This window comes from Octodon degus, unplaced genomic scaffold, assembly GCF_000260255.1.
Source record: "Octodon degus isolate 3935 unplaced genomic scaffold, OctDeg1.0 scaffold00050, whole genome shotgun sequence".
In the NCBI taxonomy this organism is placed as follows: Eukaryota; Metazoa; Chordata; class Mammalia; order Rodentia; family Octodontidae; genus Octodon; species Octodon degus.
Genome location: NW_004524626.1, coordinates 6,984,633 through 7,010,065, shown reverse-complemented (window position 1 = coordinate 7,010,065; position 25,433 = coordinate 6,984,633). Strand labels below are relative to the sequence as shown.

At 51.7% G+C, this 25,433-nt stretch overlaps 1 protein-coding gene across 1 annotated transcript in view; it reads left to right on the top strand.

Annotated features, from left to right (window-relative positions):
• Positions 1 to 25,433, top strand: part of Ap3d1 (adaptor related protein complex 3 delta 1 subunit) — a 41,847-nt gene that overhangs the window by 333 nt on the left and 16,081 nt on the right. The window contains exons 2-8 of the mRNA XM_004632695.3: positions 14,792 to 14,887; positions 16,333 to 16,413; positions 19,290 to 19,370; positions 20,359 to 20,466; positions 21,175 to 21,304; positions 23,728 to 23,867; positions 24,001 to 24,074. Of these exons, the coding sequence (XP_004632752.1) occupies positions 14,792 to 14,887; positions 16,333 to 16,413; positions 19,290 to 19,370; positions 20,359 to 20,466; positions 21,175 to 21,304; positions 23,728 to 23,867; positions 24,001 to 24,074 (710 nt within the window). The remainder of the gene's footprint in view (positions 1 to 14,791; positions 14,888 to 16,332; positions 16,414 to 19,289; positions 19,371 to 20,358; positions 20,467 to 21,174; positions 21,305 to 23,727; positions 23,868 to 24,000; positions 24,075 to 25,433) is intronic.

The window sequence follows — 25,433 nt, the reverse complement described above, 5'->3', positions numbered from 1 at the left end:
AGCGGGGCTACCCTGCCCGTTCACCGCGCCGGGGCCGTCCATCCTCTCCGTCGGGCCTGCTCGGCCTCCTGCCCGCTCTGGGGTCGCCCCTGGCTCTGCCCCACGCTCCCGCTCCGCTGGGCCTGGGTCTACCTCCTTGCACATCTTTCCCCAACCTCAGTTTACCCCATCAGTTCTCCACCTATCCAGGGAATGCGCTGTCCAAAAGGCCCCGCCCGGAGCCCTGCTGCTTCCGGGGTCGCCCCCTTCCCTCAGCCTCGGTTTACCCACTTGGAGGGACATTCAGCTGCCGCCTCCTTCCCTGCGCGCGTTCTCGCCAAGAGACTGCGCAGGTGCCAGAGCTGTGGCTCCGCCACCTGAGCAAGTTTCTGGATTGCTAGCTGAGGATATGGGGCCTATCCTAATGCTCTGAAGCCCTCCCAGGACCTTCCTGGGGATACTGAGGTAGGCGGGTCTCCCTGTCAGGGAAGAATGAGGAACCGTGTCCATGTTGCTCCCTGAGGCCTGGCTGGAACCTGTGTGGTCTCGGACCCTCGACTCAGGGCCCAAGCTGGGGCCACCTCCTTGCAGCCTGTGTTCTCTAACGGAAGGCCCAAGGGTCTTGGAATGGGGAAGCGTACTTGAAGCAGGAACCCGAAAGCCAGAGCGTGGAAACGGTTTTCCAGAAGTAAAATTGTAACTATGGGTATCATTTCCTTCCCTTTCCTCCCTTCCCTTCCCTTCCCTTCCCTTCCCTTCCCTTCCCTTCCCTTTCCATCCCTTCCCCCAACCTGTGACCTAGATTAATGAAGAACGAGGACAGTTAGTGGCTACCAAGCACCTGGCCCCTTTGGAAGGTGCCTCAGCAGGAGACAGGGCAGTGGAAGCCTTACCTTGCTGGACAGAAAGCCTTCATGAAGGAGGGCAGCTGCCAGAGGCCACCTGGTACAGGGCACAGTGAGGGCACTAGGAGGTGCAGGAAGTCAGGAATTCGTCCACTGCCTGGGAACCTGAGTCCTTGCAATTCTCTGGTTCAGCTCTACAGCCCCAGCTGTCACAAACTTGCATATCATCCTGTTGTTGTCTTTTAGTGTTTTCTTGTTTGTTGTTTGTTTTGGGTACCAGAGATGGAACTGGAGACCTTGTGCTTGCTAAGCAGGTGTTTATGTTGCTGAGCTATCTCCTCAGCCCTGTTTTTGCCTTTTGAATTGAAACAGTATCTGACTGGCCTTCGAATTTGAAATGTAGTTTACTGGGGGCTGGGGATATAACTCAATGCAAGCACAAGGTACCCAGTTCAATTCCTGGCACCAAAAAGAAAAAAAATGTAGTTAACAGCCTTTGGTGGTTTTTCCACCCCTATAGCATTCCTGGCTGCCCACCCAGCACCCCATTCAGTAGGAGTCCCTGGGTACCCACCACACATACTCTTCTTAGGGTGCCTGGTTTTGAGGGCCTGTGTTATGTCCATCTTCTCTAGATGATGGAGGTCAGGACCTTGTGTAGGGTGAAGCTCACAGTCTAGTACTGAGCCACACCCCAAGCCCAGGACCCTTGGGCTAGTCATATGAAATTGTTGTGCAGCACTGTGTGTGTGTGTGTGTGTGTGTGTGAGAGAGAGAGAGAGAGAGAGAGAGAGAGAAACGGTTTTACTGTGTAGTCTATTCTGTTCTAGTCTTGAGCTCGCTGTGTAGCCCAGGCTGGCCTCAGATTTGCAGCGATCCTCCTGCCTCAGCCTCCTGAGTGCTGGGATTACAACCCTAGATTTCTTTATTTCTTCTTCTTCTTCTTTTTTTTTAAATGTGTTTGGTACAGGGTCTCACTATGCAGCTCAGACTTGTAGTGATCCTCCTGTTTTCAGCTTCTCCAACACTGGGATTACAGGTGTGTGCCACAGCACCCAGACTTGGTGGCCATCTCAGCATGCCCCAAGAGCAGGGCCAATGCAGCCTGTGGTGCCGGGGTTCGAACACCATTCCCTGCGCTTGCCTAAGCAGGTGCTTAGTCTGCTGAGCTATCTCGCCAGCCCTCACAACCCTAGATTTCTTCTTGAACTTTTTTTTTGTACTGGGGATCACACTAGGGACCTTGCACTTACCATGCAGGTGCCTATGCCACTGAGCTATCTCCCCCGCAGCCCTAGATTTCTTAGTAACCCTTGCCATTGGTCCTCTCAGAAGATAATCTATGTGGTCTCAGGCTTTCTTCAGCTTTTCCCCTCTGACTCCAGGTTCCTGTCTGCCTGTGGTTGGAGTTTTTTTCATTTTTTATTTTACGCATTTATTTGGTGTTTCTTTTTTGTTTTTTTAAAATTTGGTACAGAGTCTCTCGCTACACAGCTTGGACCTGTACTGATCCTCCTGTTTTCAGCCTCCTCAGTGCTGGGATTATAGGCGTGTACCACTACACCCAGACTTGGTGGCCACCTAGCACGCCCAGAGCAGAGCCAGCATGGCATGCGGTACCAGGAATTGAATCCCGGTCCTTGTGCTTGCCTAAGCAGGCGCTTAGTCTGCTGAACTACCTTCCTAGCCCTACTTATTTATTTTGAACGGTGCAGTGGACTGAGCTTAGGACCAAAGCATTGTCCAGCAGCCCTCAAGTAACTCTGCTGTTTCCTACTGGTTGAGTCACTGCTTTTAGGTTGACTGGGACACTGGGGGTACTTTAGGAATTGTTTAAGGGCATGGGGAGGAGCTTTCTTTGCAGATTTGTTAGCAGTACTGAAGAGCTGGGCCTCTGGCTTTTTTGGAGTCTGTCTCAGGTCTTTCTTCGCTAACGAGGATTTTCTTTGTTTCTTCTTCTGTCCTGTTTTTGACTTCTCTGGGCTTGCGCCTGTGGCCTCAGGAGATGGCCTTCCTCATCTGGCCCTGCAGTGTGCTGGATCAGGACTCTTTTGGAGCCTTCTTCCATGGAACATGTTTTTGCACCTCAACTTTTTCTTTTACTGGAGTCTGCCTGTGGGTACCAATTGTGGAATTTCATCACCAGATTTGTTTGTCACTTGCATCTGTGTTTTTACTTTGCCAGTCTTTTTCTTCTGGGACCCATGGCACTTCACAGAAGCACCTTTAGTTTTAGGTGCCATGTTGACACAGGGAACCTCCGAATGACATAGGGAACAAATGATCTCCCAGTGGTGGTTCTCTTGAGTTGTACAGTGACTGCTCTGCTCCCACCTATTTATTTACTTACTGTAGCAGCCCTGGAGGTTAAACCCAGTGCCTTTGCATTGAATTACATCCACAGCCCCCTGCCCCTTTTTTGAGAGCAGGTCTCACTCTAGTCCAGGCTGACCCAGAACCCAAGGCAATCCTCCTGTCTCTGTCTCCCGAGTGCTCGGATTACAGGTGTGCTTTCCCACCTCTTTAAAAATCAGCTTCTGGGCTGGGGATATAGTTAAATGACGCAACACCTTCCTGGCAAGTACAAGGTCTTGAGTTTGATTCTTAGTACCAAAAAAAAAAAAAAAAAAAAAAAAGAAAAGGCAGCTTTCTTGTAGCCTCTGGCCTGTCCCCTCCTGCACCTGAAGGAAGACTTCCCACAGTGGGTTTTCCTGTAGCAGCAGTTCTCTGGAAAATGTATCCTTTTCATTGTAGGCTGTAGTAAACTTTGGGCAGGGCTGGGGAGATGGCTCAGTGGAATAAGCGCTTCCCTGGCAAGTGCAAGGGCCTGAGCTCAATCCCCAGTTCCGCCAAAAAAAGATGCACAAAGTAAACTTGGGGCAGCATCGCATAGAGGCCGCTCAGCGGGGCTTCTGCAGAGAGGTAGTGTGAGTGGCGCTGCTTAGCCAGGCCTCTTGGGAACAGCCCCTGATCTGCTTCTTCATGTGGACAGCTGGGTGATGGTCCCAAGCCCCTCCCCTTGCTAAGTGCTTTTGAGGCTGCCCCAACTTCAGGCTTCTGCCTGAGAAGTGCGTCCCAATTTTGCTTGCTTATTTGTTTTTTGTTTTTTTTGTTTTTGTTTTTCTTTTTTGTTTTTTTGGCGGAACCGGGGATTGCGCTCAGGCCCTTGCGCTTGCCAGGGAAGCGCTTATTCCACTGAGCCATCTCCCCAGCCCCGGTTTTTGGGTTTTTTTGAGACAGGGTCTCACTATGTAATCCAGGCTGTCTTGAATAATAAGATTATGGGTGTGTGCCACCCCACCAGGCTTCAATTTTCTTTCAGGCTGTGACTCCTCCCCTGCTATAGATAGTTCATTTCATGGGTCACATTAAGGGGGGTAAAAAAAGAAAAAGACCTGGGGTAGTGGCCCATCCCTGTAATCCCAGTATCAGGAGGCAGAGGTGGGAAGCTTTACTACAAGGTCAAGGCTGTTCTGGGTTCCATAGTGAGTTTAAGACCAGCCTGGACTGCATAGTGAGACACTTTCTCACAAAAGAAAGGAAAATACTAAAACATACGTGACTATGCGCGTACAGTAAAGCTCTTTTGGCTTGCCTGGCTGTAGGGTGATGGTTGCGAGAAGATTGCGTTACCATGCCCTATATGTAAGTAAAAGTATTCATTTCATTTTGCAGTGCTGGGGGTGCATCCCAGGGCCTACATGCTAGGCAAACACTCACCACTGAGCCACATTCCCAGCCCCAGGTGACTTCAGTGAGTGCCCCCCAGACACTTTGCATAATTTGGAGAAAACTTTTTTGTGTGGTGGGGTGGGGTTTTCCTTCTCCTTTTGGGGAGGGAGAAGAGAAGCTGTGGAAAGCCCTGCTGCCTCTCAGCTCCTAGCCTCCCAGGCGTGGCAGTCCTTGCTTTTCCTGCCTTGTCCCTTTGATGGATGCTGTGCGGGAAGTGCTACAGCTGCTCTGTGGGACATTTTGTGGACCTGGAGGTCAGGGGCCTCAGGCAGCCTTGCTGCCCACCAGCACACCCTCTCCCCTTCTTTTCTTTAAAAAGAGTCAGGGCTAGATAAATAGCTCAGTGGATTAAAGTGCTTGCAAATAGGTGCAGGGACCTAGGGGTGGTGGCACACGCCTGTAATCCCAGCACTTGGGAGGCTGTAAACAGGAGAATCACTACAAGTCCAAGCTAGTAGTGAGACCCTGAACACCCTGTAGACCCTTCCCTAAAATACAGGGGGAAAAAAGGGGGTGTTTTCACTATGTAGCCCAGGCTGGCCTTCAACTCAGCAGCGATCCTCCTGCCTCAGCCTCCCAAGTACTGGGATCACATGTGTGTACTACCACATCTGGCCCTCTCCCTGCAGTGCTGCATGTCCCCTGGAGCAGTGGCACAGAAGGGGCATGGTATCCCCACAGGGACCTCTTTGCACCCCGTGGTGGCTCTGATCCTGGCCCATCTGCAGCTTCTCCACAAACCTAAACTCACGGCTGCTCCCAGCTAGTGACTGAGTACGGAGAGACTGAGGCGTCCTGGGTCACTTTGGCCTCGCTGGGCACTTCCTGACCTCAGCACCAGCCACAGGGGTGGTCTCATCTAGTCCCTCCTGTGCCATCCCGACAGAGTCCAGCATGCTTGGCCTGCCTGGGGGTCAGTGCCGCTATGAGCCTCAGAGTGAGTGAGTGCTTGACACCTTTGGTCCCCTGCTCCCCAGTGCACTGGCAGTGACTGTCACCTGGGGCTGTACAGCTGCCCCCACCATGATGGCCATTGGGTAGACCTGGAACCCTGACTTGTGCCTACAGTGCCTGCACTCTGGTCCTCCCCCTCGCCTGCTCTGCCCACTATCTGCTTGCTTGTTATCACGAAGCCCTCTTCCAATGACATCTGTAGCTTTGTCCAGCTTATACACTGAAGCGGAGACAGTGCTTCCAGAGGGTAGGCTTCCTGCTGCCCACCTCTCCAGAGGCAGGTGGTGCTCACTGTTGAGTCCTAGGGCTGGGGGGATAGCTCAACAGAATAAGCACTTGCCTGGCAAGCACAAGGCCTGAGTTCAATCCCCGGTTCTGCCAAAAAAAAAAAAAAAAACAAAAAAACAACCACTCTTGAGTCCAGAGTAGGACGGCTGCGCTGTCTTTCTGCTGGTTTTCCCACTGCAGCCCCACAAGCCAGCTGTGCCCCACCTCCTGGCTGTGCTCTCCAGGCCCCAGGTTACTCAGGTGCCTCCAAGGTGGGTACCTACCCTACCTACATAGCTGAGTGCTGGCCCCCAGCAACGCCAAGTGTCAATCCTGGCACCTGGGGCTCTATTGCTTCATGTGGTTGAAAGGATTCTGCAGATGGGATCAAGTACAAGATCCTGGGGTGCTCATGTAGGACCACTTGAGGCCCAGTGTCCACAAGGATCCCCCTGAGTGGGCACAGGAGAGAGAAAGGCCAAGAGGGTGAAGCAGATGGAGAAGGGGCCGAAAGGCGAGGCTGCGGGTTGGGAGGGGGCTAGCCCAGCAAGACTGGATCTGGTGCTGCCAGCTACTGTGTTCCTGGTGATCGTTACACGTGGACTATCCCCTGCTTTTGCAGCCTCTCCTTGTCCCCGCTCAGCCCCCTACCAGTGGCCTTCCACACAGCCTGCTTCTTGTCACATGCTGCCAGCCCCCACAAGGCCCCCACTGCTTAAGAACCTGAGCTGCACCCCCTGTGCCGGCCCTGCTGCCGTGCGTTCCTCTGCAACATCCCCAGGCCTTCAGCCCCAGAGGTGCAGGCAGCCTGTCACCTCCCTGTGAGGAGTGTAGTGCATCCCAGTGCTGCCATCTCAGGGGCACACTGTGCCAGAGTCTATCATAGGAGGGACAGTGGAGCACAGGACCTGGCAAAAAGAGGGGAAACTCCTATGCCTGGGAGAGGAGCTGAGGTGGCTCCCAGAGCCCCAGAATGCAGCCCCAGGAGGTGCCAGGTGTTCAGTGCCACAGCTGCTAGCAGATACCTGCATCCTGCAGAAGCAGTGCCAGCCACCAAAGGTTGAAGTTTTCCTGTAGTCTCATTCATTCATTCATTCGCAGTACTAGGGATGGAACCCTTGGCCTTCACACTGAGCTATACCCCCAACCTATTTTTTGAGACAGGGTCTCCTAAGTTGTGAAGTTGTCCAGCTGGGCTGGAGCTTGGCAATCTTCCCATCTCCTCTTCCCTGAGTGCTGTGATGACTGTGTGTGCCGGGGCACCTGGCTTCTAATCTTCCTGTGTCCCCTTTGTGCCCCTGTGGTGGCATTTGATCAGGCATGGAGCTCTGCAGCGTGTCCCAGCCATAGCTGCCCCGGTTCTCTTCCCTCCAAGCCCCTGCTCCTTTCAGCCTGGGCTCTTGAGGCCCCTCCTGCCACATGGTGCATTCTGGCTTTGACCCTCCGTCAGCCTCCTGGCCTAAGCACACCTGGCCTTTGTCCAGGGCCTCCTTGCCTCTCCTTCGTGTTCACGCGGCCAGCGGGGTCCTTGGTGTGTTTGGAGCTTGGGAATATGGAGGAATTGGTGGTGAAAACCTCCCCATGTGCCTGCATGATGTCACCTGTCCCAGGGTGTTTGCCGGCGGGGGCTGGCCTGAGTGACGGGGCTGTGAGTGAGTGCACACACACAAGATGTTTAGGCTTTGGCATCCACGACAGAGGCCGCATCTCCCAGAGCTCTCTGGCCCTAACTGAGTAGCCAAGAATTTCTGCTTGGGTTTGAGAGTTTCCAGCCCGTTGCCCTGGTGCTGCTGGGCCTCTGTTTGCCCTACTATGTTTTTTTTCCATGCTGAGGACGGGCCCCTGGGCTTTGTACCTGCTAGGCAAGCACTCGCTCCTGAGCCAGACCCTGGGCGTTCACTGAGCTTGCCTAGAATGGTATTTTGTTTTTGTTTTTTAATAATTTTATTGAGAAACAGCAATGAGACAGTTTCAAATCAAATTGGTAGGACTGGGGCTGGAGAGATGGCTCAGTGGTCTAGGGCGCCTACTTAGAACAAGCTTGGCGGGGCATCAGGGACTGCGGTTCAATCCCCCGGCGCCACATGCCAGCCAGCCCCGCCCCCTGGTGGGCTGAGCTGGCCACACACACACACACCACACTCTCTCTCTCTCAAATAAATAAAAAAAATTAAAATTTTTAAAAAAAGAAAGTACAACACTTAAAAAAAAAAAATTGGTAGGACAGTTTCAATAATTAACACATTGCATACATTCTTCCTAGTGGTTAATTGCTGTACAAGATGCAGACTTGATATTCTATTTACAAACACCATTAGAACAAATCCCTCTATTCATTAAGAGAATATAACTATATATCTATCCTAACCACTTTGAATACACAGATACAGGGGCTGGGGAGATGGCTCAGTAGAATAAGCACTTCCCTGGCAAGCGCAAGGGTCTGAGTTCAATCCCCGGTTCCGCAAAAAAAAAAAAAAAAAAAGTTTTGAATACACAGATACAAAATGGATATTCATCTGTATCCCCCTTTTTTTTGTTAAGTTCCATTATTTAATATTATAGGTGTGTTAACTCAGTAAAATATTCTAAGAGAGTCCAGTAGCCCATAATAGTATTGGGTCTTCCGCTTGACTGGCAGTGTCAGAAATTGTTGACCTGAGTCCCCTACAGCTCAACATAACAGCATGGCTTTACTTCTTTTTTTTTTTTTTTTTAAATGGGATCTTTGTTTTTATTTTTTTTTATTTGTGTGTGTGTGTGTGTGTGTGTGGCCAGCTCAGCCCACCAGGGGGCGCGGCTGGCTGGCATGTGGGGCTGGGGGATTGAACCGTGGTCCCTGTGCTTTGCTAAGCTTGTTCCAAGTAGGTGCTTTAGACCACTGAGCCATCTCACCAGCCCCGGCTTTACTTCTTATACTTAGTTTTTATACTTTTCTGCTGGATGGTTAAGACCAAGGTAAAGCAGGACCTATGCAACAAGAGTTGTAGCTTTTGGGTCTGATAAGGTCAGTGAAATCCCCTCAGGATTTATCCTGAGATCCTGTACCTTAGTTTGTAGATCCTTTGTCAGTGTCAGCCATGTGGATGTAGAATGGTATTTTGAAGCTGACTGAAACTAGGATTAAGATGGAAACTGAGGAGGTGCTGTAGCTCTGCTGCCTCTGACTTCAAGAATGATCCTTTTGGCTCGCCCTGGTGGTGCACACCTGCTTCAGGTACTGCCCTGGGAGACTGAGGCAGGAGGGTTGCAGCTAGGAGCTCAGCCTGGGCAAGTTAGAGATTTAATGAGACCTTGTCTCAAAAGGACTGGTGGTGTGGCTTCGTACAAAGGGCTTAGATCCATCCAGAACAGCCCTCCCCTGTAGTCTTGGTATTCAGGGTGCCACCACAGGAAACCTGCTGGAAGCTGTCAGCCGCTCAGGCTCGGGAGCGTGCTGTGCTTGCTGACTGGTGTCTGTAAGATTTCACCACTTTTTTTTTTTTTTCTTGAGACAGATTCTTACTATACAGTAGTACAGGGTGGCTTTGAATTACTCACTATTCAGTGCAGGATGGGCTCAGGCTTTGATAATCCTCTTGCCTCAGCTTCCTGAGTGCTGGGATTACAGGCGTATACCACCATGCCTAGCTAAGATTTTACAGTTTGTGAGAAGAAAATAATATCAAGTTTGTTTACATTTTGGCGTAACCAGGGTTTGAACTCAGGTCCTTGTGCTTGCCAGGGAAGTTCTTATTCTACTGAGCCATCTCCCAGGCCCCATAATATCAAGTTTGAGCTGAGTTTTTATTTGTTCATTCAGATTTTATGGTACTGGAATTGAACAAAGGACCTGTGCACTGAGCTATGCCCCCAAGCTATACCCCCAAGCCTTTTTTGAGATAGGGTCTTGCTAAGTTGCCTGGGTTGTGCTTGAATTTGTTTTTTTGTTTTTTTAAAGCAATGCCTGGCCTTGTGCTTGCCAGCAGGCGCTTATGCCACTGAGCTATCTCTCCAGCCCTTAAATTTGGTTTTGGTTTTTGTTTTGTGGGTGGGGGTGGGGGTGAGTGTGTGTGTGTGTGGTACTGGGAATTGAACTCAGGACGTTGTGTTTGCCAGGCAAGCGCTAATTCTACTGAGCTATCTCCCCAGCCCTGTTTTTGTTTTTGTTTTTTAATTTATGTATCTTGTACAGCATCTCACCACACATTTCAGACTTGTAGTAAATCTCTTGTTTTGGCCTCCCTAGCTCTGGGATTACAGGTATTCAGGCGTGTGCTGCAGGCATGCACTAGCATGCCCAGGGGCGGGTCCAGTGCAACATGCGTACCTGGTCGTACCTGGGATCACACCCTGGGCCCTGCCTTTGCCTAAGAAAGTGCTTAGTCCACTGAGTTATCTTGCCAGCAGCCCTTAGATTTGTAATCTTCCTGTCTCTGCTTCCCTGAATGCTAAGATGACAGGTGTGTACTACTGTGACTGCCATACCCAATTTTATTTATTTTTTTAACAGCAGTTATTCCTCTAAATAAGGGTCCCCATCACTGTGTAGTTGGGGGCCAGGATGTTCTCAGGGGTAGGCATCCCAGGCACTGTAGGAGGCCAAACAGCATCCCTGGGCTCCACCTGCCCCATGCCAGGAGCATCTCTGTTAGGACAGTCACCAATGGGCCCAGGCATAGCTCATTGTCCCCTGGGGTCAGGGTCACCCCACATAGAGCTATTGCTTGGACTCCGGCTGGTTGGTAGCCTGGTTGATAGGGAGGGGTGGGCAGTGAAAGGTCAAGGGGACTAGGGGATGACCTTTTGCTCACAAATCATGTGACTTTTGATGAGTTGCCCTTAAGGCCTCTTTATGTCCCCTCCTGTCCCTACCTGTTCTTGTTTGTTTTGAGACAGACTCCCTGTGTAGTCCAAGCTGGCCTTGATCTCACTTTGTAGCTCAGTGTAGCACATTCACTGAGTAGCTGGCTATGAACTCTTAAGTCTCCTCCTGCTTTGGCCTCCTTGGTGCTGGCTTACAGGCATGTACCACCATGTCCTGCTCCTACCTCTTCCTGGACAGGGACCTGAGGATCCTGTGCCAACAGTAGATACATGACTCTGCTCTCCAGGCTGGGAAACCATGTGGTCCCTTCCTCCTCTTTTTTTTTTTTTAAACTTTATTGAGAAACAAATATAGAGCAGTTTCAGAGCTCCTTCCTCATCTTTGATCCCAGAGCTGGCCGCTTGGACCAACAAAGCCGAGAGAAATGCTGCTGGGCATCCACCATGTGGAGGCCTGCGTACGGAGGGCCAGCCCTGCCTGCATCTCAAGGTGAAGGGGGTTAAAGCCACTGGCTGCATCTCTGCCCGGGCTTGGTAACAATGCAACCTTGGTAACCGTGCTGAGCACAACCAAATGTGATGGTGCATGCCTGTCATCCCAGCACTCAGAAGGCTGAAGCAAGAGGGTTGTGAGCTAAAGGCTGCCTTAGCCACAGAGTGGGATCCCTGTCCCCTCACAGAATTTAAAAAAAAACTGATTGGATTTATTTAATTTAGTAAGGGCCCTGAGCATCTGATTTATTTATTTTTTTCTCTGGACACAGGGTCCCACTATGTAGTTCAGGTTGGCTGTGGACTCACTGTGTAACCCAGGGTGGCCTCAGACTCACAGCAGTCCTCCTGCCTCACCCTCCCAAGTGCTGGGATTACAGATGTGCACCACCATACCTGACCAAGAATTTGTATTTTTAAAAAAGAGCACAGCAGAGAGTGCAAGTACACAGCCAGGGTCGAAATGGCTGGCTCTCCTCCTGCCTGAGGTTTGTGGGAAGGAAGCATCTTCCTTCTCCAGCTCACATCCCCACGTCCCTGGGGAGAAGTGTGAATTTCACATGAAACTGTTGAGGTGCCCGAGAAATTTCTTGAGGTTGCGCCTCTGATTGTTAGAAGTGTCAGTATATAGCCACTTTTACTTTGTGCCATAGGATATTTCTAGTGTACAGTGGCCCCTGAGGAAGCTGGAATCTGTGGATACTCAAGTCCTTTCAATAAAGTAGGTAGAGTTGAGGGGCATGGTGGTACAAGGCTATAATCCCAGCACTCTTGAGAGGCTCAGGCAGGAGGATTACAAGTCCAAGTCTGGTTTGGCTTATTTAGTCTCAAGAAAAGAAAAATAAGAAGGGCTGGGGATGTAGTTCAGTGGCATAGGGACCTTGGGCTCTGTCCCCAGTGCCATCCATCAGCCTGTCAGTGAATCAAGCAGTCGGGGAAGTTTTGCACTGAGCCCACACACATCCTCCCCAGATGGCTCCTGAGACCTAGTGCAGCGTCAGCGATGCGGCACAGTCCTTCTACTGCATTGTTTAGGCGATAGTGACACACAAGACTTCTATGTGTTTGATATGGGTGAAACTCTCTCTCTCTCCTCTTCTCTCTCTCTCTCTCTCTCTCCTCTCTCTCTCTCTCTCTCTCTCTCTCTCTCTCTCTCTCTCTATCTCTCTCTCTCTCTCTCTCTCTGACAGTACAGAGGATAGAATGCTATTTTATTGTTCTTATTAACGTATTTGGCTGTTGCAGGGTCTCAGTATGCAGCTCCGACTCAGTGATCCTCCTGTTTTCAGCCTCCCCAGTACTGGGATTCCAGGGGTGTGCCTGCACACCCTGACTCTGTGACTGGCTCAGCCTGCCCTGGGGGTGGGACTGGTGCCGGCTTGGGGATGCCTGGGATCGAATCATGGTTCCTGAGCTCGCCTAAGCAAGTGCGTTAGTCCATTGAGCTATCTTGACAGCCCCCTTTTTATGTTTTTGAAGCAGAGTTTCACTATGTAATCTAGCTGGTCTTCAATTCAGTACATAGCCCAGGCTGGCCTCAAAGCCGTGATCCTACTCAGTCTCCCAGGATTACAGGTATGCACTCCCACATCTAGCCAGTTTGTTTTCTTATAAAAGGATTGTGAATTTTCTCCTTTTCTGCTAGCAGTGCAGTATGGAAAGGAAAAAGTTACTCCCTTACCTCATTCCATATTATAAGTTAATATGGACCCTGAGACAAATATTTAAGAACTTTCAAGTTTTTGTTTTTTTTTCCCCTCAGGGATGTGACTGGAACTCAGGGCCTTGTACGTGCTAGATAAGCACTCTATTGCTGAACTGTGTCCCTAGACCATCATCCTGCCCCAGCCGCCCAGAGTGCTGGGACTGCTAGTGTGCACCACCACACCTGGCCCGGCCCAGCTCTTCTGTGTAATTTTCGGTTACATTCTGATGTTTTCTGCTTGGTTTTGTTTGTGGTTTTCTGTTTTGTTTGTTTTGTTTTTTGGCTGGCTCAGCCCGCCAGATTCCCTGCGCTTGCCTAAGCAGACGCTTTAGACCACTGAGCTGAGCTGTCTCGCCCACCTTGTTTTGTTTGTTTGTGAGACAGAGTCTCACTATGTAGCCCAGTTTGGTGTCAGACACAGCGATCCTCCACCCTCAGCTTCCTAAACACTGGGATGAGAGGTGTGGCCCACCATGTCTAGCCTTGGGTTGCATTCTGGATATTGAGTGACATTACCAGAAGTGACTTTGTGAGGCCCACCTTAAAAGCCCAAGGGGAAGCTGCCATGCTCAGGAGAGGGAGGACTAGAGCAGACCTGGGGGTTCAGGCCTGTTGCCAAGGGGAAGCGCAGAAGCACCTGAAGTCAGCAGTGTACACGTGTGCTCCACCAGTCCTCTAGGAAATGAAGATTTAGAAGACCAGTGGTCATCAAAATTGTAGGAAAAGGGCTGGCCAGATAGTTCAGCGGACCAAAGCACCTGCTTAGGCAGAGCACAGGGACTGGGGTTTGATTCCTGGCACCACAGGCCATGCCGGCCCTGCCCCTGGAGCACCTGAGATGGTGAATGAGACTGGGCATGGTGGCACACTCCTGTAATCCCAGTGCTTGGGAGGCTGAACACAGGAGGATCACTACGAGTCTGATCTATGTAGCGAGACCCCGTACTAAATACATAAAAAAGAAAAAGCCAAGAGGAAAGCCAGGTCTCTGAGTGTTTTCCTAGGAGTTGTGCGCCTGGGAGCTGACTTGCCTGTCAGATGCCGGCTCTTGGAGGCTTCAACAGTCTACTACCCACAGGGGCTGTGGTGGCCTGGTTCCTACCCGCCCAGGATGTCCACTCAGTTCTCCAGCTCCTATGACCATGCCCTTGTTCCTTTTAAATCCATAGCAGTAGAGACCCTTTGAGATGCCAGCAGGGTCCCCCCTTCCTCCACTGGGTTCAGGGTAGGCACCAAGTATCCCAGAGCAGGACGTCATCACTTGAGGTACACTGGCAGGATATGTGATGCTTGTTCCATTGTCCTGAGTTGTCATAAAATATTTAGCCTGCATTGTCCTGTGGGACAGTGGCCTTTCCCATGTCCCTATGTGGTTAGCAGGCTATGTAAAGGGGTGGCTGTCACAGTGCTGACTGTCCTGGGGAGGAAACTGTCAGTGTAGTGCATCCAGAGCTCAGGCCCTGCCTTCAGGGACTGCACAGGGCCTCACAGTGTGGCTCTGGTTCTGTTGTGCGAGAACAGCAGCAAGAGGGTGAGCAGTGCCCTTGTGTCAGCCCAGAGCCACCCGGATTCCACAGTGACCACAGCTGCCTTGTGGGCCGCTGGCTGTGCTGTGCGAGGAGCTGCTCCCCAGGACCTTGGGCGGCATGCTGTCGGGTCAGAGCTGAGTGAGCCCGGAGGCTCAGCGCCCAGTGGTGAGAACCTGCACAGAGTGGGTTGCAGCCATCTGCTCCCCACGGCCCAGAGGTGGGGAAACCCAGGATGTCCATGCACCACGCAGAACAAACCAAGCATACCCATGCCTGTGCTGAAATGCCATGTGCCATTGCTCTCTCCTCAGCCTCCAGCACCCAGGAGTCCACTTCCTGTCTCATGATTTGCCTGTCCTGGACATTTCCTACCCATGAAGCCCTGTGGGTCCTCCTGAGTCTGCTGCTCAGGAATGGCTTTCTTCCCTGTTTAGCTAGACGTCTGTAGTTTATGTTGATGCTGTTACATTTTTCTATTTTAGGCAAAATACATCTCTCAGTGCATCGATGAAATCAAACAGGAACTGAAGCAAGACAATATCGCTGTGAAGGCTAATGCTGTCTGCAAGTTGACATATGTAAGTGGCCCTCCTCTCAGCCTTCCTGTTCATCCCCCACCATCCACCCTGCCACCCAGGGGTCTGTCCATCCCTCAGCCCCTCTGCAGCCATTAATTTCTGCTATGTGCAATGCAGGGCTTAGCAGAGCAGCACCCTGATGACCACATGGCTGTAGTGTGGTGTGGTTGTGGGGCTCTGCCAGCCTTGAAGGGGCACCCCTCCCTTAGCACAGGCTTCGGGGCTGTGTACAGCTTGGTTCCGAACCGGACACCTCACCCTTCTGCCTCCTCATCATGGGGAGACGGGCTCCTCCCCCCAGTCCTTGCTGCAAGCATTTGTCACACTGTGATTGTTCTGAGGAGCTGGTTTGCCAGTCACTGGTGGGGAAGTATTAGCCAGGATAAGTAAGTGCTGTCTTTTCAGTAGTAGAAACTTCTCTCTTTCCCTCCCTTTCTGTGTGTGTGTGTGTGTGCGTGCGCACGTGTCCCGTTTCTTTTATCCTTTTGTGGTACTGGGGATGGAACTGAAGGCCTTCACACTGAGCTATGTTCTCAGACTTTTTTTATTTTGAGACAATCTTATTAGGTTGCTAAGTTACCCAAACTGAACTTTAACTTTTCTTTCTTTCTTTTTTTTTTCTTGAAACAAGGTCTCAGGCTGGGGAGATAGTTCAGTAGAATAAGCACTTGCCTGGCAAATGCGAGGGCCTGAGTTCAATCCCAGGTTCCGCCAAAAAAAAGAAACAAACAAACAAGGTCTTATGGTAGGGTTTTTTTTAATGTATTTAGTACAGGGTCTCACTGCACAGATCAGACTTACAGTGATCCTTCCTGTTTTTCAGTCTCCCAAGTGCTGGGATTACAGGCACACAGTCTCAATTGCTGTCTCAGTGCACCCTGGGGGCGGGGCCGGCACAGCAGTCTGGGGATCGGACCCCTGGCCCCTGCCTAAGCAGGCACTTTAATCCACTGAGCTATCTGACTGGCCCTCATGGTAGTTTAGACTGGCCTTAAATTCACTGTGTAGCCCAGGCCGTCCTTAAACTAGGGGATTCTCCTGCCTTAGCCTCCCAAGTGCTGGGATTATATATGTGTGCCTAAGCTTTCTTTTTTTGAAGATAGGGTCTTGCTGTGTAATTCAGCCTGACCTGGCCATGAACCCCCCCAGGTGGCCTCAGACTTCAGTGATCCTCCTGCCTCAGCTTCCCAGAGCGTTGAGATGACACATGTGCGCTACCAGGCCTTGTGCTGTGGTGTTTCAGTGTTTGTTGTTAGCCCATCTGTGAGATTTTAAAATGTCAAAGTCCTTCATCAGGAAAAACACGAGGATAGATGGAGTGCGTATGCTGGGGCTGTGAACGAGTTGTTTCTCCATTTGTTCAGCGTGAACACACGGTTAGGGTTTAAACCCTTCGCCTCTGCTGTGGCTCCTGAGTTAACCTTGCCATGCCTCCTCCTTAACAGTTACAGATGTTGGGGTACGACATCAGCTGGGCCGCCTTCAACATCATCGAAGTGATGAGTGCCTCCAAGTTCACGTTCAAGGTGAGTGGCAGGGACAGTGGGATGGGTGGGTGGTGAGTGGGAGCCTGCTGGGGTGAAACGCTGACGTCCCTAGAGGTGCATCCTGTGGCCGCCCTTCCTGTGTCACTGAGCTCTACACGGCAACTGGGAGGCTACCACGGTGTGGCATCACCCGGCTCCTGCATGCAGGGCTGTGGGCACCAGGAGCTGTCCTGAGACCCACCCCCCTGCTGCTTTCTAGGTGGTGGGCTCAGGTCTGGGAGGAGCTGCTTGCTTTATGTCTTTTTCTTCTCTGTCTCTGTCTCTTGTCTGTCTGTCTGTCTGTCTCTCTCTCTGTCTCCATCTACCCCTTTCCCTCCCCCTCTCTCATTTCCTCTTTTTTTCTTTTTTTTTTTTTTTTGTTTTTTGGCACGAGGTTTTGCTGTGCAGTACAGGCTGGCCTTGAACTCACTTTGTAGCCCTAGCTGGCCTCAAATTCATAGCAATCCTCCTGCCTCAATCGCCTGAGTGCTGGGATTTCAGATGTATATCACTATGCCTGGCCTTTTCTTGGTTTTTTTGATTGTCTTTTTGAGAGAGGGTCTCACTGTCTCAGGCTGGCCTTGAGCTTACTTTGTAGCCCAGGCTGGTTCGAATTTGCAACGGTTCTCCTGCCTTAGCCTCCCAAATTTTGAGATTACAGGCGTGCACTGCCATGACTGGCTGTCTGGCTTGTTTTTTAAAAGTCTGTGAGTTGGGAGTGTTATTCAGTAGTGATGCTTGGCTAGCATGCATGAGACCCTAACTTGTATCACCAACACCTCAGGAAGAAAAGGACAAAAGTCAAGCATGGTAACACATACCTGTTATTCCAGTCATCGGGAAGGCTGAGGCAGAAGGATCTCAAGTTCAAGGCCAGCCTGGGCAACGTAGAGATTTACCTTTTCTCAAAATTAAAAAAAACCTTGGTATATAGCTTAGTGACAAGTCCCTTGGTTCAGCCCCCCAGTAACAAAGGTAAACAAACGTAATCCTATATTTCAATATCCATTCAAGAAAGCTTGAGTTACAAATAAAAGCAAGGCTATCGTGGTATTAAGTTAGAAGACTGTGTTGCCAGGTGTGGTGGTATACCCCTGTAATCCCAGTGCTCTGGGAGGCTGAGGCAAGAAAGTCACCTTGAGTTCAAGGCCATTTTGAACTGCATAGGGAGAGCATGTCTAGATCAACAAAAATACCCTGTTTCAAAATAAAATTTAAGGAGCCTTTTTACCAAGATGGCGCCGAAGGCAAAGAAGGAAGCCCCTGCCCCTCCCAAAGCTGAAGCCAAAGCAAAAGCTTTGAAGGCCAAAAAGGCCGTGCTGAAAGGCATCCACAGCCACAAAAAGAAGAAGATACGAACGTTGCCCACCTTCTGCCGTCCCAAGACGCTGCAGCTCCGGAGGCAGCCCAAATACCCTCAGAAGAGCGCCCCCAGGAGAAACAAGCTTGACCACTATGCCATCATCAAGTTCCCCCTGACCACAGAGTCAGCCATGAAGAAGATTGAGGACAACAGCACACTCGTGTTCATTGTGGATGTCAAAGCCAATAAGCACCAAATCAAACAAGCTATAAAGAAGCTCTATGACATTGATGTTGCCAAGGTCAATACCCTAATCAGGCCTGATGGAGAGAAGAAGGCATATGTTCGACTGGCTCCTGATTATGATGCATTGGATGTTGCCAACAAAATTGGGATCATCTAAACTGAGTCCAGCTGGCTAATTCTAAATATATACTTTTTTCTCAGTAAAAAAAATAAAATAAAATTTAAAAAAGGCTGGGATATAGCTTAGTGGAAAGGCCCTGGGTTCCATCCCAGCACTCAAAACAAAAAATAACCACAAAGGAAAAAAGAAGAAAGAAAAACAAGTTTTAAATGAACAAAAGTTACTAATAAGCTAATGCAGTTCCCTAGGTTTTTTCCATTTAAGCCTTTCTACAGATTTTGTCAATTTATTTGTTTTAGTTATTATTGGTGGTATAGGGGATTAAGCTGGGCCTTTGCACTGAGCTACATCCCCAGTTGGTTTTTTTTAATTAATTTTTTATTTTAAGATATAGTCTCTGAGGGCCAGGAAGATGGCTCAGTAGAATAAGCACTTGTCTGTCAAGTGCAAGGGCCTGAGTTCAATTCTGGTTCCATAAAAGAAAAAAAAAAGATATAGTCTCTGTATATTATTAACTTACTGAGACGTGAGGCTAGGGTCAAACTTACAGTCTTCCTGCTTCAGCCTCTCAGTAGCTAGGATCACAGGCGTGGGCCCCCACACTCAATGCCGGTTATCTTGAACAGGGGTCACTCCTTGGTAGCCTGTCCCTTTGCCTCTTGAGACTTTCCCAGCATGCTAGGGTTGCAGGTACGCCTCACTGGCTGCTGGTGGTTGCTTGGAAGCTTAGCCCTTGCTACCACACACTCGTCCTAGGTATCAGCAGGGCCCTGTGGTCTTCCCCTCCAGGTGTACACATGGTGTGCACCCTTTGAGTCTGACCTTATTCTCTGCAGAAGTGCTTCGGGCAGCCATTGTGCACTGTTGTCCAAAGCAGTCTGTGCATCTGGGAGCACTGATCTGGTGGCCCCTGCAGCCTGGCCCAGAGAGCTCTGCATCTTCCCAAAGCCCTGCACTTGGGCCTCCCTACATGGAGGCTCCCTGTCCCTGGCTGCCAGCCAGCGGCAGGAATGTGGTACATTGGCAGCCCTTATGGGAACACTGCCTCAAGGGCCATGTGTGCCCAGCTTTTGGGGGAATTCCTTCTCCCAAGGGTTTTGGGGACTAGCCCGATCTGCTGGTGGCCTCCAGGTGCCCCTGGTACCTGGGCTGCCCAGGAGGCCCCAGCTGTCAACTCTGACCCTCAGTCTGCTATTGGCTCCGCAGCGCATCGGCTACCTCGCTGCCTCCCAGTGCTTCCACGAGGGCACAGATGTCATCATGCTGACCACAAACCAGATCCGCAAGGTAGGCCCCACCCGTGAGCCTGATGTGGCTGGTCTCCACAGTCATGTGGCATGTGGCATGTGGCGAGCCCAGAGGCCACGGCACTGCAGGTCAGTGGGTCTCCCACACCGTAGTTCGTCTCAGTGAGCTGAAGTGGCTCCCGTCTCCTGGCCTTCGTGGGTCTGCACACTTGTGCTCTGGCTGGTTTGTGAGGCCAGGGCTTTGCTGAGCCCTCACTTTCTCATGTCCTCTGTGTGCTACAGGAAGGCTGGCTCGGGCAGTCCCTCCACTTCCATCCCTCCTCTTGGAGCCACACCTGCCCTGCTGGGTCCTCTACCTTTTCCCACCCCTGGGCACCCTTTGCTGTTAGACCCTGGGGTTACATGACGTGGGTATTTTCAAGCATGTAGGTTTTTTTAAACTTTAAACCTTATTTTTTATTTTAGTTAGTCACTGTGCTGCTGTTTGCTTTTTTTTTTTTTTTTTTTTTTTTTTTTTGTCAAACTCAGGACCAGGCAGGCACTTGTGCCACTGAGCTATGTTTCTGGCCTCTGGTTTACTTTTTAAGGCAGGGGAGGCTTCTGGGCTTGGGCTTCACTGTCATGTCCTAGAAAACATGTTTTGCCCCCAGGCCAGAGACATAACCTAGGTAGAAGCATGTCTCCTGGTCACCTCCCGTGGCACCTGCCCTGGGCCTGTAGGGGTGGTCACCTGGGATGCAGGGCTGTGCTGGGAGCAGGGTAGCCACAGCCCAGGCCTTGCAGTGACCCATGAACCGGGGCCTTTGTTCCCTAGAGCCAACATACTTGGCTCTTACACCCGGAGTTTTATGTTTGTGTCTTCATCTGTCCCATCTCCTCCCTTGATGACACCGTGGAATTAGCAGGGTTTGTCCCCCTTGCCTAGACTCAGGGCAAGGCCCCACAGCAGGGGCAGAGGGACACGGCTACACCTATTGTGATTGACATGTGGCTTGGGGCTGCCTATCACCTTGACCTCTCCCCTGCAGGACCTGAGCAGCCCCAGCCAGTACGACACAGGAGTGGCACTGACTGGTCTATCCTGTTTTGTCACCCCAGATCTTGCCAGAGACCTGGCAAATGACATCATGACACTGGTGAGTTTGTGAATTCCCCGGCCACTGTGTGAACTCACTCTGAGTTCCAGGTGCCGCCCTGAGGTAGATCAGATGAGACAGGCGCTCCGTTATGGTCACGCTTCACTCTGCTTCAGGCCACTTCTGTCCCTGCACTTGTCAGTTAGCCGGTGAAGTCTTCTGCTGGCAGAGGGCAGCCCCTCCCATCAGCCTGGCCTGGTGTTTGTTTCCTTGCTGAGGCCTTCCTCAGTGGCCAGCCAGCTTCACTATGGTCCCATCCTTCCTCCATCCCTCAGGCCACCCAGGTGTCCCTATCCACGGTCTGGCTCCTTATGGTCACTCTCCTCTCAGAAGAGTCCCCATGGTACTCTGTAGCATGCTGGTCCTCCCAGCTGCAGGAGGAGGGACACTATTTGAGGCCAATGTTGGTGCCATGCCATAGCGTAGGGTAGCCCTGTCAAGGTGGAGGGTGGGCAGCTGTGGGGAAGGCCTAATAGAAACGCTTGGCATCCCACATGTCACTGGGAGACAGTAGGCTCTGCCCCCTTCTTGTCCCTCTGGGCCCCATGCTGCTCCGGGACAAGTAGTGAGGGTTAGGGCAGGTAGGAGGTAGGGCGCAGACAGTGGACAGTGTGGGGAGAGGAAGGGGCCGTTGGGTTGGAGAGCAGTAGAGCAGGCCGGGACTCAAGGGAGCTCGAGCTTCTGCACACTGCGGCCCCTTCTTCACAGATGTCGCACACCAAACCGTACATCAGGAAGAAGGCCGTGCTGATCATGTACAAGGTGTTTCTCAAGTACCCCGAGTCACTACGGCCTGCCTTTCCCCGCCTCAAGGAGAAGCTGGAGGACCCTGACCCTGGTTAGTGGATTCTGGGCATACAGAAGGGCTATTGCAAGGGAGAGGTGGGGACACTAGGTGTAGAGCCGCACTGGAAGTCCCGTATGGAGCACAGTGACAGCTGGCTGTGGCCTGCACACATAATGGCAGCCACAGATGCAGTAGCCGAGCAAGCAGGGCCAGCAAGGTCTGGTTGGCTTTGGGCTCTTCCTGGGACTCTAGGTCCTGTGTATCCAATTGACAGCCTTGGGGGTTCCTGGGGCACTGGCGTGGTGCCTTGCCTGCCTCCCTGAGAGGGCAGCCTACAGCCCAGCGTGGACCAGCAACCACGTGAGGGATGCGTGCAGTCATACGTGGTGTTGTGTCTCAGTTGTTGTATATAGTACTTTGAGAGAAAGAGAGAGTGACTTCAGGTGTTAGGACAGAGAGGTGGAAGGGACAGTGTACAGTCACAGGTCCTGGGGTGCGTAGTATCCCTGAGCCCCACGGCTGGCTCAGAGTGTGTGGGTCTGGGGCAGGGAATGAGGGATGTGTGCACTAGGGATTGCAGTGGGTGGGGTTTTCTTTTTGTTTTGACTTTTTGAGATCATTTCATTGCAGAGTTCAGGCTGGCCTTGAACTCACTATATAATCTAGGTTGGTCTCAGCTTCCCAAGTGCTGGACCCAGGGCTTTAGAGCAAGTGGCACAAGTCCCCCAGGCGCCCCGAGACAAGAGAGCTCAGCAGACACGTCTGCACAGTCTGCAAGGGGTATGGTCAGTGGGAAGTCAAGCAGACTGTGTCCAGTGTCCTGCAAAGAGGAGCCCTCAGCAGCAGCTGCAGTTCTGGCTGGGCCCCATGGAGGGGCAGGGGGAGTGCAAGCTGGAACCTGTGTGGGTGACTGATCCTGCTGCTGAGTCAGTGACACTGTTGCCAGGGCTGGTGTGGCACACTAAGGCAGGGAGGGGTGGCCAGGGAAGTTAGTTGTTGCTTGCACAGCGCCCGCGGCCCAGAGCTGTGTTGAGGGTGCAGGGGAGGGGGGAGGCCAGGGCTGCGGCTGTACTCAGGTTGTACTATACCCCTTGTTTGGCAGGCACCAGCCTCCAGGTCTCATCCCCAGCATGAGCAAAGAGGCACAGAGCCCTCCTGCATCCTGGCAGATACAGTTAACCCCAGCTGCTACCTCCAACCATGTTGTGGCCTGGTGTTCTCATTGGGGCACTGTGGGATAGTCGCTGGTGTCCTTACCTTGTGCTGCTGACATTACCTGTGGTCACTAGTTTTGGGTGGCCCCACCAGGACACCCACTGTCCACTTGCTCTGGTGGCCTTGTAACCAATGAGTATGGATAGCCACCTCATCCAGTTCCAACTGGGCAGGTTGTTCCATTCTTGCATTACTTGAAAAGAAATTGCATTGGTATTGATCATAAACAGACTTTTCCTTGTCCCCTCTCTCACTTCCTTTTTCCCTTCCTCCTTTCCTTTCTGAGATAGGGACTTGCTATGGATTTCAGATTGGCCTTGACCTCTCAAGTGCTTGGATGACAGGCTTTGTCACCACACCCAGCTTCTTGTTACTCCTTAAACAGCACAGTGTAACAAGGTGCACAGCATGTCTATTGTGTTAGGCATCACAAGTCCCTTATAGGTGACAGAGATGTCTAAGGGAGCTCAGGTCCTCTGCAGGCTGTGGCATGTCAGCTAAAGGACTGGAGCATCCTTGAATTTTGGTGTCTGGAGGTCCTGGAAGTGGCCCCCATGGACATGCGGCGGTCACACATGGAGCCATGTACATTTGCTGCCTCCTGTAATATGAGCGCCTGTGGGACAGTGCTGATGTGTGTTAGAGCCAGCTCCTGTGTCTCTTAGCAGGAGCTCTGTGAAGGAGCTGTCCTGCTCAGTTACCTGTTTATCCTCTGGTTTCTTGGCATCAGAACAAGTCCACAAACAAGAGGCTTCCTTCTATGGGGTGTAATCTGTCATCCGTCCATCCATCCACTTTTTCATCTGTGCCCCCCACCCCTGGAGTGCTTACCACTGAGCCACACCCCCAGCACTCCCCACTCCACCTTTAGGAGTTTTATGAAAGGGCTGCACTGTGTGGCCCAGGTTCCTTGAACTTTTGGCCATCCTCCTGCCTCAGCCGCCTGAGTGCTGGGATTCTAGGTGTGCCCCACCATGCCTGACACCCCTTACCTCCGTGCATCACTTTGCTCTCTGGCACCTGTGCTGCTGGGTTTGCTTGTACCTCACCTGGAGTCTGGGTTCCTCTGCACAGCTCAGGTGTGGGGACCTCTCTGCAGCGTGGGTCTGTTTCTTTGTGTCCACCTGGTGGGGCTCACTCTGGCTAGCTAAGTACATGTCCAGGTGCAAGTGTGTTCTCAGGCTTGGGATGCTTGCCCACCCAATGCCCCCTCACTGACAAGGCTGCCCCTCCTACTGACACCCTCCCTTGGTCCTCAGGGGTCCAGTCAGCAGCTGTCAATGTTATCTGTGAGCTGGCTCGGCGTAACCCCAAGAACTACCTATCCCTGGCTCCACTGTTCTTCAAGCTCATGACATCCTCTACCAACAACTGGGTCCTCATCAAGATCATCAAACTGGCAAGTGCCACCTTGGGATGGTGGACGCGCTCCGGGCCTGTCTGGTGGGCACTGCGGCCATGGGAGAGAGGTGTAGTGCTGCATGTGTGGCCCTCCTGCTGCCTGCAGTGACTGTGATCCTCTGTCCCTGCAGTTTGGTGCCCTGACCCCTCTGGAGCCAAGGCTGGGCAAGAAGCTGATCGAGCCTCTCACCAACCTCATCCACAGGTAGGATTCTCCTGGGCCACGCCTGGCTGGCTCTGGGTGGACTGGGCCACTGCCCAATCTCTTGGGAGCCTCCAGGGTCACTAAGTAGGGCGCTCCCCAAAGCAGTGGTGTACACCCTTTCAGTTTTGCTGTAGGCACTGAGCACCCTTTATGGAGTCTCTTACCCCTCCGGGGACTATCATGTGGCTCTATCCCTTGGAGTCTATTTTTTTTCTCCTAATACTGAGACTGAACCCAGGGCCTTTGCTCTGAGCTCTGTCCCCAGGCCCTCTTATGTCTTGATCCCCCTGCCTGAGCTTCCCGGAGTGCTGGGATGACAGGTGTATGCTGCCATGCCCAAATCCCTTGAATTCACTTTTAAGATAGCAACTTCAGTGCCAGGGAGCTAGCTCAGTGGCACAGCACCTGCCTGGCAAGCACAGGGTCCTGAGTCTGATTCTTGGTAGCAAGCAAAACCACTGCGGGCTGGAAACAGCAAGGATTTGCTGTAAATGCATCAGCTGCTCAGTGAAAGGCTCCGATGGAACTAGCTGGGACTGGGACCTTTCAGTTTTAGCCACCCACATTTGTTGACCCTACAGCGAGGCATGACTCTTGGAGTGTGGTGTCAAGTGGCCACAGTGCCTCGCTTCTCTCAGGCTTCAATGGTTTGAGATGGAGATGATGAACCAGGCCCCTGGAAGGGCTTGGGCCCCTGGAAGGGCTTGGGCCTGAAGTGTCTTTGTTTTTTGTTATTTTTTTTTCCAAATTTTATTTATTTATTTGTGTGTGTGTGTGTGTGTGTGTGTGTGTGGCCAGCTCAGTCCACCAGCCAGCTCAGTCCACCAGGGGGCGGGGCTGGCTGGCATATGGTGCTGGGGGATTGAACCTCAGTCCCTGTGCTTTGCTAAGCTTGTTCTAAGTAGGTGCTTTAGACCACTGAGCCATCTCACCAGCCCATTGCAGAAGGGTTTTGGGTTTTTTGTTTTTTGTGGTTTTTGTTTTTGTTTTGTTTTTTTGCGTCTCCAGATTGCCTCCAGTGCTGGTCTGGGTTGCCTTGAGTATCTGGGAATCGAACCACCGCTCCCAGAGACTGACTACTTCATTTAAGCAGGCACTTAAACAACTGAGCTAATGGGCGGGCCCCCGAAGTGTCTTTTTAGTCTAGCAGAATTCAAAGCTTACGTACAGGAGTTGGAGCCTTCATGCCAGGCCACCTTTTGCTCCCAGAGGGAGGTGCTTTGTCCCTCAGATGCAGAGACTGGATGGGCCCTGGGCCCTAGGGATAGGTGCAGGTCAGGGTAGAGAACAAGGTACAGCAGGAGTGCAGAGGGGACAACAGGTGATGGGCAGGCCTGCTCCCTTCCCTGGGGAAGATGA